The sequence below is a fragment of the Mus caroli genome, unplaced genomic scaffold (assembly GCF_978045245.1).
Source record: "Mus caroli unplaced genomic scaffold, Mus_caroli_1 scaffold_10, whole genome shotgun sequence".
NCBI lineage: Eukaryota > Metazoa > Chordata > Mammalia > Rodentia > Muridae > Mus > Mus caroli.
The window spans coordinates 2,358,399-2,370,736 of NW_028227265.1; the positions used below are offsets into that span (position 1 = coordinate 2,358,399).

At 44.8% G+C, this 12,338-nt stretch overlaps 1 protein-coding gene and 1 non-coding gene across 2 annotated transcripts; both read left to right on the forward strand.

Annotated features, from left to right (window-relative positions):
- The first annotated feature begins 1,409 nt into the window (after positions 1-1,409).
- Tomm20 (translocase of outer mitochondrial membrane 20) lies at positions 1,410-12,102 on the forward strand. The gene is made up of 5 exons (XM_021170680.3): positions 1,410-1,735; positions 5,366-5,412; positions 6,612-6,693; positions 9,376-9,518; positions 11,588-12,102. Exons 1-5 carry the CDS (start codon positions 1,615-1,617, stop codon positions 11,630-11,632), a joined length of 438 nt encoding a protein of 145 aa, XP_021026339.1. The 5' UTR covers positions 1,410-1,614; the 3' UTR covers positions 11,633-12,102.
- Positions 2,368-2,501, forward strand: LOC115031791 (small nucleolar RNA SNORA14). Its single transcript, XR_003837453.1, has one exon. It is a non-coding gene; the product is annotated as a small nucleolar RNA SNORA14 (small nucleolar RNA).
- Positions 12,103-12,338: the final 236 nt, after the last annotated feature.

A 12,338-nucleotide genomic window follows, 5' to 3' on the forward strand; every position in this document is an offset into this window, starting at 1 on the left:
TTAAGAGCACTGGCTATTCTTCCAGAGGTCCTGAGTTCAATTCCCAGCCACCACACGGTGGCTCACGACCATCTGTAATGCTATCTAATGCTCTTTTCTGGTACGAAGGTGTACATGCAGATAGAGCACTCATATGCATAAAGAAAAAAAAAAAGCATTCTTACAATGAGAGGTGCAGGGAAGCCTTGCATCGGGTACCTCTTATCACTGTATCCAGTTCTCAGAGACTGCAGCATAGCTTGTCACTGCTCCAGGTTTCGATGTTTCCTCAGTGAAGGGAGCAGTTGCTGTACCAGACTGCCTTTCCTTCAAAAGCCAGCTTCAAGAGCGTGGTGGGTGGGTTCGAGCATTAGTAATGAGCTGGTTGAGAATCTTTTTTTTTTTTTAATTAGGTATTTTCCTCATTTACATTTCCAATGCTATCCCAAAAGTCCCCCATACCCTCCCACCCACCCACCCCCACTTTTTGGCCATGGCGTTCCCCTGTACTGGGGCATATAAAGTTTGCAAGACCAATGGGCCTCTCTTTCCAGTGATGGCCTACTAGGCCATCTTTTGATACATATGCAACTAGAGTTAAGAATTCCGGGGTACTGGTTAGTTCATAGTGTTGTTCCACCTATAGGGTTGCAGTTTCCTTTAGCTCCTGGGGTACTTTCTCTAGCTCCTCAATTGGGGGCCCTGTGATCCATCCAATAGCTGACTGTGAGCATCCACTTCTGTGTTTGCTAGGCCCTGGTTGGGAATCTTGATGGGAGTTGTGGGGGAGGGAGAGAACGACAAGATTGCAGTTTAACGACGGCACAAATCAGGGCCACCCACAGACTTTTTTTTTCTTTTTCCTTTTTTTTTTTTTTTTTTTTGCCCTTCTGCATTCCTTTCAGGTTAAAATTTTTTGAACGAACTACCCCATTTTTCTTCTCTGCACCAGGGCTACATCATAAAATTATTTGAAGTCAATCACTGTGTCTAATCTCAGTCACAACACAATTTACAAAGCAAATACTGCCAGATCAGGCGGCTCAGGTCTTCCTTTAATACCACTGCTCAGAGGATGAGGCAAAAGGATTGCAGGTTCCAGGCCAGGGCAGACTACACAGCAAGTTCCAGACCCTACTATGCTACAAGGGGAGAGCCCATCTCAAAAACCTAAAAAGCAAACGCATGCACTTCAAGTCACAGGCTTCCTGAAGGACACAGTGAGATGAGAGGCTGTTCTCATCCGGCTCCCACCTTCGTCTTTCATTAGCAAGGACAGTGGATTAGAGGCTTCTGACTCAGCATGCCACAAACCCGTGCTGCCCGGGACCCACTGGTCACGGATGACGCACAAACCCCTCCGCAGTGCACGCCCCGCCCCCAGCTTGGCGCCTCCGCCGCGCAGACTGGATCCATCTACGCGTGCGCACCAGGCGCTCCCGCGCAGGCACGGCCGCGGACAACCCGCCGCGGACGTTCCCCCGGGGTCCTCGCGCGCCGGAAGTCCTTGCGCTCGGCCTTTTCCGTCTGGACTGGAGGCAGGCGGCTGCGAGCGGCCGGCGTGCTCCGATCGGTCGGAGCTAACCGCTGCCAGGCGGGCTGCCGCGGCCCGGCGTACGCCCCAGTCGAGCGAAGATGGTGGGCCGGAACAGCGCCATCGCCGCGGGCGTGTGCGGTGCCCTCTTCATCGGGTACTGCATCTACTTCGACCGCAAAAGGCGGAGTGACCCCAACTTCAAGAACAGGCTTCGAGAACGTGAGTGGGCCCCGCGCGCCCCCGAGTGCTCCCCGGTGTCGCGCTCTTGCGGCCAGGGTCCCGCCTGTGCCCGCGGGCCTCCATCTTGGAGGCGACCTGGCTCCATCTTGCTGGCGGTGGAATGCATGCTGATTCGGGGGAGGGGTAGCACTTTTTTGCCTTTCCCCCGCTCTGTAATTCTGGGGGGTGGGGGGTGGGGGGTGGGAGACGGGTCTTTAGCTCAGGTTAAGGTGGTAATCCTCCAGTCTCAGGGTTCCACCTCGCCCAGCTCCGTTCCCTCCACTCAACTTGTGTTGAATACAGGGTCCTCCTGTGTAACTCAGGCTGTAACCCACGCTAGCCTCGACCTCGTGGCAGCCAGCACCACCACCACCTCCCCAGCCCCCCGCTTCAACCTAGTGCTGTGATAACAGGCACGAGCCTTTCCCTACAACAGTCACCGTTGAAAACAATCATTCTTTATGTGTGTTTACGACAGGGGACTGCTGCAATTGGTAGGTCGGCTTCGAACTCTTGGTGCCTCCTCTCATTGCTAGCTTTTCAGACGGGTGCCTACCCCGAAGGCGGTGGTGCTCTATTCAGCAAACCCGTCGACGGTGCTGCCCCAGCACTAGCACAGTGGGGTATCGTCCTTGCATTCTTAAACCCTCTTGGCGGCTTTGCTCTGGTGCTTCCAAGATATGAGTGAATGCTAGACAAAGTGCGGGGGAGTCCAAAGGGCTGCGCTCCTCACGTGGCTCAGTCTTATTTCATACCTGCGACATCTTCAGAGAGTTTTACCGGTGGGAAATTTTGGCACGCCTTGGGAAGTCATGGACATGTGATCCGCCCATGAATTTACAGAGACTCTTCATTTTTCAGTATATAGTCTGAAAGCACATTTGTTGGAATAATCTGGCCTTTTTTTTTTTGTTTCGCTTTCTTGGGGGGGGGGCGGTCAGCCAGTAACTCCACTCTCTCGTATTTGTAAATGAGATTTTGAATTTTTCGTAGTTATATATGGTCGGAGACTAATGAATTAGACGTACATCCATTACTACTCATTATAGGACTTCGAGGACTTTTTGAGCCCGTGGGCCCCAAGTAGCCTCATCGTTTTCTTCACGTGGGGAAATTTGGAGAGTGTGTTTTTGTCCGATGGCTAGGTAAAGTAATGTGAAGAATGCAGCTTGGATTTATAGACTGCGTTTTGGGGACCAGATTGCGTACTGACCAGCAGCATTCACTAAAAATCTCCTTAACTGTAAAGTACGGTGGTACAAGCTGCTGCTTGTTGGTTAGGTGGGATAAGTACTTGACCTAAGGAAGGCTCCATAAATGCGGGCTGTGAAGCGTGACTTTTGGGTCCACTAGTCTACTCAGTGTCTTGGGGCTGTGGGCCTACACATTGGGAGACAGCTAAGCAGGCTGATTGATTCCTTTGGAAAGCCTTGGTGGAAATCTTGAGAAAGTGGTTTTGGTTGAAGAAATCATAAGTTGTTTCAGGAAAATTATGGTGGTTTAAAACTTTTGAAGCCGGGCGTGTTGGAGCACGCCTTTAATCTCAGAGGCAGGTGGATTTCTGAGTTCGAGGCCAGTCTGGTCTACAAAGTGAGTTCCAGGACAGCCAGGGCTACGCAGAGAAACCCTGTTTCCAAAACAAACTTTTTAGGCAGGCTCACTCTGCAGACCTGTCTAGCCTGGAACCCAGAGATAAACCTGCTTCTGCCTCCCAAATGGTAGGATTAAAGGCGTGGCAATAATGCCTTGCAAGGGTGTTCTTTTCAAAATCATCTTTCCAGTATTAACTTTTGCCCTTCCTGTGATTGAAACCATGGCCTTCTGCAGCCTAGGTCTTCCACCTCTGCTCCTCCTTATGGCTTTCTGTGCTAGACTGCTTGTTTTCTCCTCTTGCCTTTAGTCAGAACCAGTTGATTTCAGTGACTTACTAACTGCAGCAGTGATAAGAAGGCAGAGGGAAGCCACACTTCAGAAGTCCTTGTTTTGGCAAATTTTTGCTACCAAGTAGCAGTAAATTCACAAGTCTCTAAACTATGTAGTTGGGTGATTCTTAAGAATTTGAATAATATGAATTTATTTGATGTACATGTACATCTGCAATGAAAGGATGGTGTTCTAAGCCGTTTTGTTTTTAATGAAAAGGGACTTAAATTTAGGATTTGAAATTAGGTTAGATGTCTTAATTCAGACTGACTTCATTACCCCCACCCCACCTCCATTGGTGTTCAGGCTTGATCTGAGGTTTCTAAATACTGTGCCCACCTTAGGTGGGCCTCATTTATATTGCACATTGTGAAGGATACTTCACTTAGGGATTACTAAATATGTGATTTGTTTTAAATAATGGCTTGCTTGGATTTGGAGTGGTTCTGAACTTAGGCTTTGCATGCTTTTGTTTTGAGACACGATCTCTAATCCTGGCTGTTCTTGAACTCAGAGATTCCCCTTGCCTCTCTCTCGTGTGCTGAGATTAAAGGCATTCACCTGGCGTACAGTTTGGTTTTGTTTTTTGTTTAATGGGTATAGCTGTTTAATCTTGGTAGATTTACAAGTGTCTCAGGCTTATATCAACACATAGCTAACTTTGCTAATTGGATGTGTGACTCTTTCAGCCTGTTTACCATTTGTGACTTTATTACAGAGGTAGTCTTATGAAACTGAAGGCAGAACGCTAGTCATCCTGCTAAAAATGAAACACATCGAGGATCTTATCTTTTTTTTTTTTTTTTTTTTTTTTTGGTTTTTCAAGACAGGGTTTCTCTGTGTAGCCCTGGCTGTCCTGAAACTCACTCTGTAGACCAGGCTGGCCTCGAACTCAGAAATTCACCTGCCTCTGCCTACCAAGTGCTGGGATTAAAGGCGTGTGCCACCACGCCCGGCTAAGGATCTTATCTTTATCTTCTACGCCCATGCCCTGCATTGGGTAGATGGTTGTGGAAATTAAGTTCATTGCCTTTTATAATTTTCTCGAAATTCTGGTAAGTGTAAGGCTCTGGATATAAACCTGGCAGTGATCCCGATAAGCTAACAACTCTTTCTTAGGGCACACTGTTACAGAGCACCGAAGCCATTCTTATAAACTAACCAGCCCATAGTTAACAATTTCGGGAAGCATTCTGGGGCTCAGCCTCTTGCCCTTCTCTTTTGGTCAAATGTGTAAATACTGCTGGGACTAGTAGCCTGCCTGTAATCCCTGCACTTGGGAGCTGAAGCTGTAGGAACCTCAGTGCTGTTGTAAGCCAGCCTGAGTGTGTCACAGAGCTTGTCAATCAAATGTCTTACCTTTACAGAACCATTTGGCTTTAAGAAGGGATAGTTTTTGTTTTTTGTTTTTTTTAATAGTAATGCTGGAATCTGTATATTTCGGTAATAGTGGCTTAATTATTTTATTTAGAAAGGGGGCTTTGTTCTGCTGCTGCACAGCTGTTGGGACAGTCTCTGTCTTCTGAATTGTTGGACCTGGGGATGCAGAAGAAAAGAGAAAGATCCTACCTAGAAACACCAGTTCAGTCACCAGAGAGGCAGGGATTCTGGAGGCAGGAATGTTTTGTAGAATTAATGACGGTTGCAGCAATTAGATGTCTTGATCCTTATGATGATAGCCACGTTTTTAATTTATTTTTCTTGTAGGAAGAAAGAAACAGAAGCTTGCTAAGGAGAGAGCTGGGCTTTCCAAGGTAATGAAAATAGTCTTGTGTTTTTGCGTGTAGATTGCATGCTCTCCAGGCCTCCTGTGTTTTCCTTTGGTGGTGGTAAGAGCAAATATGTTAACTGGATAAGCAGCAAGATGAGTCTCCAGAGATGGACAGAAGAGTTAAAGTTCTCAGCTACTTAAAAATGGTTTTAAAAAATACAGCATTTGATTGGATTTTCCTTTCTTCCTTCCGACAGTAACCTTTAATCCTAGTTTGAGAAGCTCTGCCAGAGGCAGCCTGGGCAGCACAGTAGCAAAAGAACCACGTGTGTTAGTCCCACAGATCTTTAAGGTTTTTACACCTATGGACCAGAATTATATCAGGTTCTGACATTTAAAAAAAAAACAAATTTGTAGAATATAAATTTTCATTTTTTCTTTTCATAGGTCCCGAGTTTACAATTTTTAATGACTGTAGGTTTTTATCTACTTGATTAAAAATATTCAACTTTCCCTCTTGCTGACACTCTGGGTTTATAGATGAAGTATTGGATCACTAATAGTTCTTTTAGAAGCACACTCAGGCAGGCAAATGCTATTGATAAATGCTACACTTTTTTGATATTTTGAGCCAGCTGAGTGATAAGCATAGCTGGCGGGATACGTGTGGTTCTAGTGAACTGAAGCTGGGATCACTTGGTTTTTCCAGTGTGTCCAGACTGCCTTTCCACCATGTGGGATGTGATGAGGAGACAACTTAGGATTTCTGTACTTGTGAGTCTGACAGGAAGTGTATTATTTAGAATTTTAGAGGTAGAAAGGGGGTTTGTGTGTGCTGGGCAAACTTTGTACCTCTAAGCCATACCCAGGCCAGCCTATAAGATCCCGGCAAGAAGAGGACTGGTGATCTAGCTTAGTGGTAGAGTGCTTTTCTAGTATGCAAGGGGTCAGCCCCAAGCACCACCAATAAGTTTTGCATCTGTGTGAAATATTGTTAAAAGAGTGAATGGATGATAGTTTAATAGTTTATAATGGCAACAAAATAGCATTGTATAGATGATAGAGATGTATAGGTAATATAAAGGCTTGTATAGATGTATAAACTGCAGATATTTGTCCGCTTTAGCTTTCTTTAGGTTTTCTTGATTTAGGAGTTTTGCTCCTAGAACGAACTCATTTTTAGTGGTTTTCTGTAGGTTGCTGTATCCTCCTCAGCTTAGTTTCTGTATGTTTCATTTCCAGTTACCTGATTTAAAAGATGCTGAAGCAGTTCAGAAGTTCTTCCTTGAGGAGATCCAGCTTGGTGAAGAGTTACTAGCACAAGGTAATGGTCATTTCAGGACAACAAACACTCAGGTGGCTCTGGGTACTTCACACTGAGGCTGGCTCCAGAAAGACAGACTGGGTTGCTGTTGCCAGGCTCTGTGATTGAAGTGACTTTTAGAGTCACTTGTTCTGACATAGGATGTGGAGGATAGGTAACATTTGAGTGAACTCGGAAGAGAACTTCATTTTTGCAGAGATGACTCTCAAGTCATTCAGGGTGTTTGGGTGTCTCCATAGTGCAGAATAAATAGTAACAGCGAATATGGCTGAACCTGCCAACACTCACCTAGTCCAGGTTATTCCAAGGTTGTAGGAAGGAGTGGCTAATAAGCCTAAAAACAAAGTTGATTTGCCTAATCAGAGTCACAGTATATTAGCAAGATTCATAGAATGAATTCATAGAACGTTTGTGTATCTGAAGGATTTATTACAGTAGCTTATTGGTGTCTGACTAGTCCCAACAGTGGCTATCTCCTAACTGCTCCTAGAGAGCTTTGACACTTTCCGTTTTCCGTCAGCACTGAAAGTATGTTTTAACACCATCAAAGGGGTGGCTTGGGATAGATGAGCTTGTCAGTGAGAGTGAGGGCATGCAAGCAGAAAAGCACAACTCTCTTTTTTGTTCTGGGTGGCCTCCAGAAGGTAAGGCCTGAACTTGGGGGGCTCTGACCTAAACAAGTCCAAACAAGAAAAATACCTCATTGATGACTCAGCTGCTCGGGTGTTCAGTTACTTTCAAATGTAACCAAGGTGACAACCAGTATTCACCACCACACCAGGTACCGCTAGCTCTTCAGATTTTTTTTTTTGTTTTTTGGGTTGTTTGTTTGTTTGTTTGTTTGTTTTTTTCAAGACAAGGTTTCTCTGTGTAGCCCTGGCTGGCCTGGAACTTACTCTGTAGACCAGGCTGGCCTCAAACTCAGAAATCCGCCTGCCTCTGCCTCCCAAGTGCTGGGATTCAAGGCGTGCGCCACCACGCCCGGCTGGCTCTTCAGATCAGATCAGTTATGTGATCCAGATTTTAGATAAGTACTTTGGCCTCATTTACTTGTATTGAAAGGTGATTTTGTTTGGTTTTACTTTTCTAGAATTGGGCAGCATTTTGTTTCATACAATAGTTTTGAAGTTGTTGCTATCATTAATAAAATTGGAATTGTGTCTATGGACAGTGGTAGCACATACCTTTAAGCCCAGCACTTGAGGGAGAAGCAGGTGGCTTTCTGAGTTCGAGGCCAGCTAGGGCTACATAGAGAAACCCTGTTTGGAGAAACAAAACAAAAATTGGCATTGTGTTGTTCTTGGGTTTTTTTCCCTCAGATTCAGATGGAGTTGAACTTCATGTATAATGTGTATTTATTTGTGTTCTGTTTGTTTTATGAGGAAAGTTTATGGTCAACTTTACCCTTTTAAAAATAAATTTTGGGGGCTGGAGAGATGGCTCAGTGGGTAAGAGCACCCGACTGCTCTTCCGAAGGTCCAGAGTTCAAATCCCAGCAACCACATGGTGGCTCACAACCATCTGTAATGAGATCTGGCGCCCTCTTCTGGAGTGTCTGAAGACAGCTTATAATCAATAAATAAATCTTTAAAAAAAAAATAAATAAATTTTGTGGGCTGGAAAGGTGGTACAATGGTTAGAGCACTGGCTGCTCTTGGGAGAAGGACACAGGGTCAATTCCCAGCAGCCACCTGGTGGCTCTCAGCTGTCTGTAACTTTAGTTATAGGGCATTCAGCATCCTTACACAGACATGAACACAGGCAAAACATCAAAGCACATAAACTTTAAAAATTGTACGTGTGAATTGCTAAGTGGAGGTTAGAGGGAAGTCTTGCAAATGTTTCTCTTCCACCTTTATGTGAGTCTGGGGATTGAAGTAAGGTATCCATCCACCTTGACTTGCTGAGCCACCTCACTGACGCACCCCCCCACCCCCACCCTCCCACCTCCTTATTTATTTTTATGCTTCTTTCCGAAGAGAAAGTTTCTCATTGAGTTTGTTCAGTTGATTTCATCAAGAGTTGGAGGTAGTTCTTATATTCAAACAACTAGCAAAACTTTTAATTCCCATGCTTTTCCTAGATTAAGAACAATTGAGAAGAACTAATCAGAAAGTGTTAAGTGCTGGAAATAGATGCCATCAGGAAGCTTTTCCAAGCATTCCATTTTCAGGAATGCCAAGGGCCAGCCAGGCATTGTGTGTTCTCAGAACCAGTTCATCAGCACTGTTGGTTCAGCAGAAAAGATGACTGTTGCCAGTGCAGGTTCAGCAGAGACCTGGTGTCTTCTGCATCAGTTCCTGGCCCTCAGCGGGTTGGTTCTTCTGTGGCCATCCTATCTCCTTGGTACCCCAGAAAAGGAGCTAGGCATGTATGTCACAGTAAGGGCTGCCCAAAACCAGATGACAGTCAGGTGGTGTCTGATTTGTATAATGGGATTAGACGTAATTCCCACAGTGACAGCAGAGATTTGGCTATTTCTGACCAAGCTTTCCAGGCTGTGAAAGCTGTGGATGCTGGTGCCTGTCTTTGCACAGCTGTCAGTTGAAGTGTGCTCATTGCCATGGGTGCAAGGAAATTCTGTACCAAGTTTTTACTTTCTAGTGATTTGGACTAGGACCAATTATTTGGTGACAAAATCTTGATGGCTTCAGATAACATGCAGTTGTGTGTGTCTGGCAGGTGACTACGAGAAGGGTGTGGACCACCTGACAAATGCCATTGCTGTGTGTGGACAGCCTCAGCAGCTGCTGCAGGTGTTACAGCAGACTCTTCCACCACCAGTGTTCCAGATGCTCCTGACCAAGCTTCCAACCATTAGTCAGGTAAGGAGGCGAAGTGCTTCAGAGTGACACACGAGTTTATTAAGAACTCCATGCTTAGGGGCAGGTTTGCCGAGCATGGAATGTTGGATATGCCAGTCCTGTACTAGCCTAAGGTTAGTGCTTGTCAGATGTGAGTCAGAAGTGTAGGTGCTCTTGTCAACTAGAAGACCTTTACGTTTGAGTCCCCAAATTTGGCCTGCTCAGCTGCTTAGGTGGCCTGGCAGGGGATACAGAAGTCAAGACTGCATAGCCTGGACTATCCTCTGTCAGGCTTGGTGTTGTCTGCCACTTTTTCCTGCTGTGGGCTTTGAATTTTGTGCTGTTTGACTGTATCACCATATTTCTACTTGAAAGTTCAAGGTGCATGTTTCAAATGATGAATGTAGTTGAGTATATAGCCCATGCCTGTAATCCCATCACTGCAGGGGCAGAGAGAGGAGGGTGGGTCACTAAGCCAGGACTGCTTAATGAGTTCTTGTCTCAAAACATAAGGTACAAATTGACTAGACATTCACTACAGTGAATTCTTTCTGAGGAGTCCAAATGAATCTCAGAAGGGCTACTGCATGATATATAGTTAAGAATTAGCAAGTAAGTTCTCATAAAACTTAAGTAATTTGTTAGTTTTTTCACTCATGGTATTCTGTCTTCCTTGTGTTAGGCAAAGGCTTTACCACTGAGCCACGTTCCTAGCTCCGTTATACTCAGCTAGAATGTAAGAGGCCTGGGGAAAAATTAAATTCCCCCCAGAGATTTGAGGAAGACTTAGAAAAACAAGAACTTGAACTTGAACTAAATCTTTTTTTTTTTCTTAGATTTATTTATTATATACAGGGTGTTTTGCCTGCATATATGCTTGCATGCCAGAAGAGGGCACCAGATCTTCTTACAGATGGTTGTGAGCCACCATGTGGTTGCTGGGAGTTGAACTCAGAACCTCTGGAAGAACAATCAGTACTTTAACCTCTGAGCCATCTCCAGCCCGAGCTAAATCTTTCAAAGTTAGATTAAAATGGTTCAGTTCTGTTCATGCCTCAATTGATGCTATGTGCTGTTAAAGGGATAGCTGACTCTGCCTGTACTGTGTTGCTATAATCAAAATCCCAGGAATGAATAAGAACAGATTATTTGCCTGCTGTGTCTATATGTGACTAGGAGTCACCTGGCTGTGTGACAGAATCAGAAAGAGAACCAGCCATGTGCAATCAAGAGCTGGGAGTTGTTCAGAAACTGATCCAGTTGGAGAGTGGTACTGTCTTAGGGTTTCACTGCTGTGAACAGACACCATGGCCAAGGCAACCCTTAATATTTAATTTGGCCTAGCTTATAGGTTCAGTTATTAGTATCAAGATGGGAGCATGGAAGGATCCAGGCAGCCATGGGCTGGCTTCCAGGCAGCTAGCATGAGGGTCTTAAAGCCCACACAGTCAGTGACACCCTTACTCCACAAGGCCACACCTCCTAATAGTGCCACTCCCTGGGCCAAGCATATACAAACCACCACTGGTACCTGAGCTTCCAGTACAGGGAAGCTTTGTTAAGAACAAAGCATGTAAATTACACACAGATTTTGCTGGATGTTAATTTTGGCATGCAGTATTCCCTTTGTGATGGTTGCCGGCTGGAAAGGGAAATTATGAAGCATAGACCACTTTGTAAGGGCTCTCATAGATGAGCAGCATTGTGTCATGTGTTTGAATTTTCATATGGAACTAAACTTTGTATGGTCATACCCCTCCCTCACCACCACCACTACCAATCTGACCCCGTCTCCTATGCTCAGCGTCTCTAGTGCTGAGGTTTGAGGTATGTGTCACCATGCCCAGCTGATCTCACCACCACCACTACCAATCTGACCCCCTCTCCTATGCTAGCGTCTCTAGTGCTGAGGTTTGAGGTATGTGTCACCACGCCCAGCTGATCTTTGTCTTCTGAGATAGTAATATGAAGTATGGGATCTATGTCAAAATGGGGGAATTTTATTTAGCAAGAATTGTTTCCTTGAATATGAAGAACAATTTAAGTTAAAATTAAGACACTTCTCAAAATTTATTTTCTTTTTCTTTCAGAGAATTGTAAGTGCTCAGAGCTTGGCTGAAGATGATGTGGAATGAGCCAGATACCAACAAGATAAAATCTCAGTAAAATAATTTAACAGTTAGCTTGGAAGCTGGTCAGCTCTGGGGGAATAAGGGCAAATTGTGCTGTCGTGAACTGTCCCACACTGACATCTGCCAAAGCGAATATGAACTTTGGTAGATCCATTGTCTGTTCTATTTATTTTTCCAGTGAAAAGTATTTTGATAGAGCTTTTCATTTTATAAATACACTGAGTTAACCAAAATATCATGGATTTCCGTTTGTTCTTAAGACATGCAATTCAAATGTAAATACAGTAGAGTATTACTTAGTAGAAACTCGTGGTGATTTTAAGATTGGAAAAGAATCCGAGGAAGAGTTGAATAACGCACACTCTAAAGACCAGAACATTTTATTGTATGTTGTAAAATTGGGTAGAAATTTGTGTTTGTGAAAACTGAGCATTAAAACCTTACAGAGACCGTTTCTCATTTACTTAAGAAAATGTGTGGTGTGTTGTCTGTTGTTAATTCCATTCCCTCCATGTGTTTCCTTAAAAGCTTCTGTCTCCATTAGTGGCTTCCTGTGCTCTGGGCACTTAACTCCTAATCTTTCAAACACGGGGATGCAAACAGCACAGGGATTAGACCTGTGTGCACCCTGACCTGGAGGGTGAGCTTTGCCTGCTGTCTGCTCGGTTGGCTCTTTATACAGACTGAGGCTCGGTCTGCCCGTCTCTGC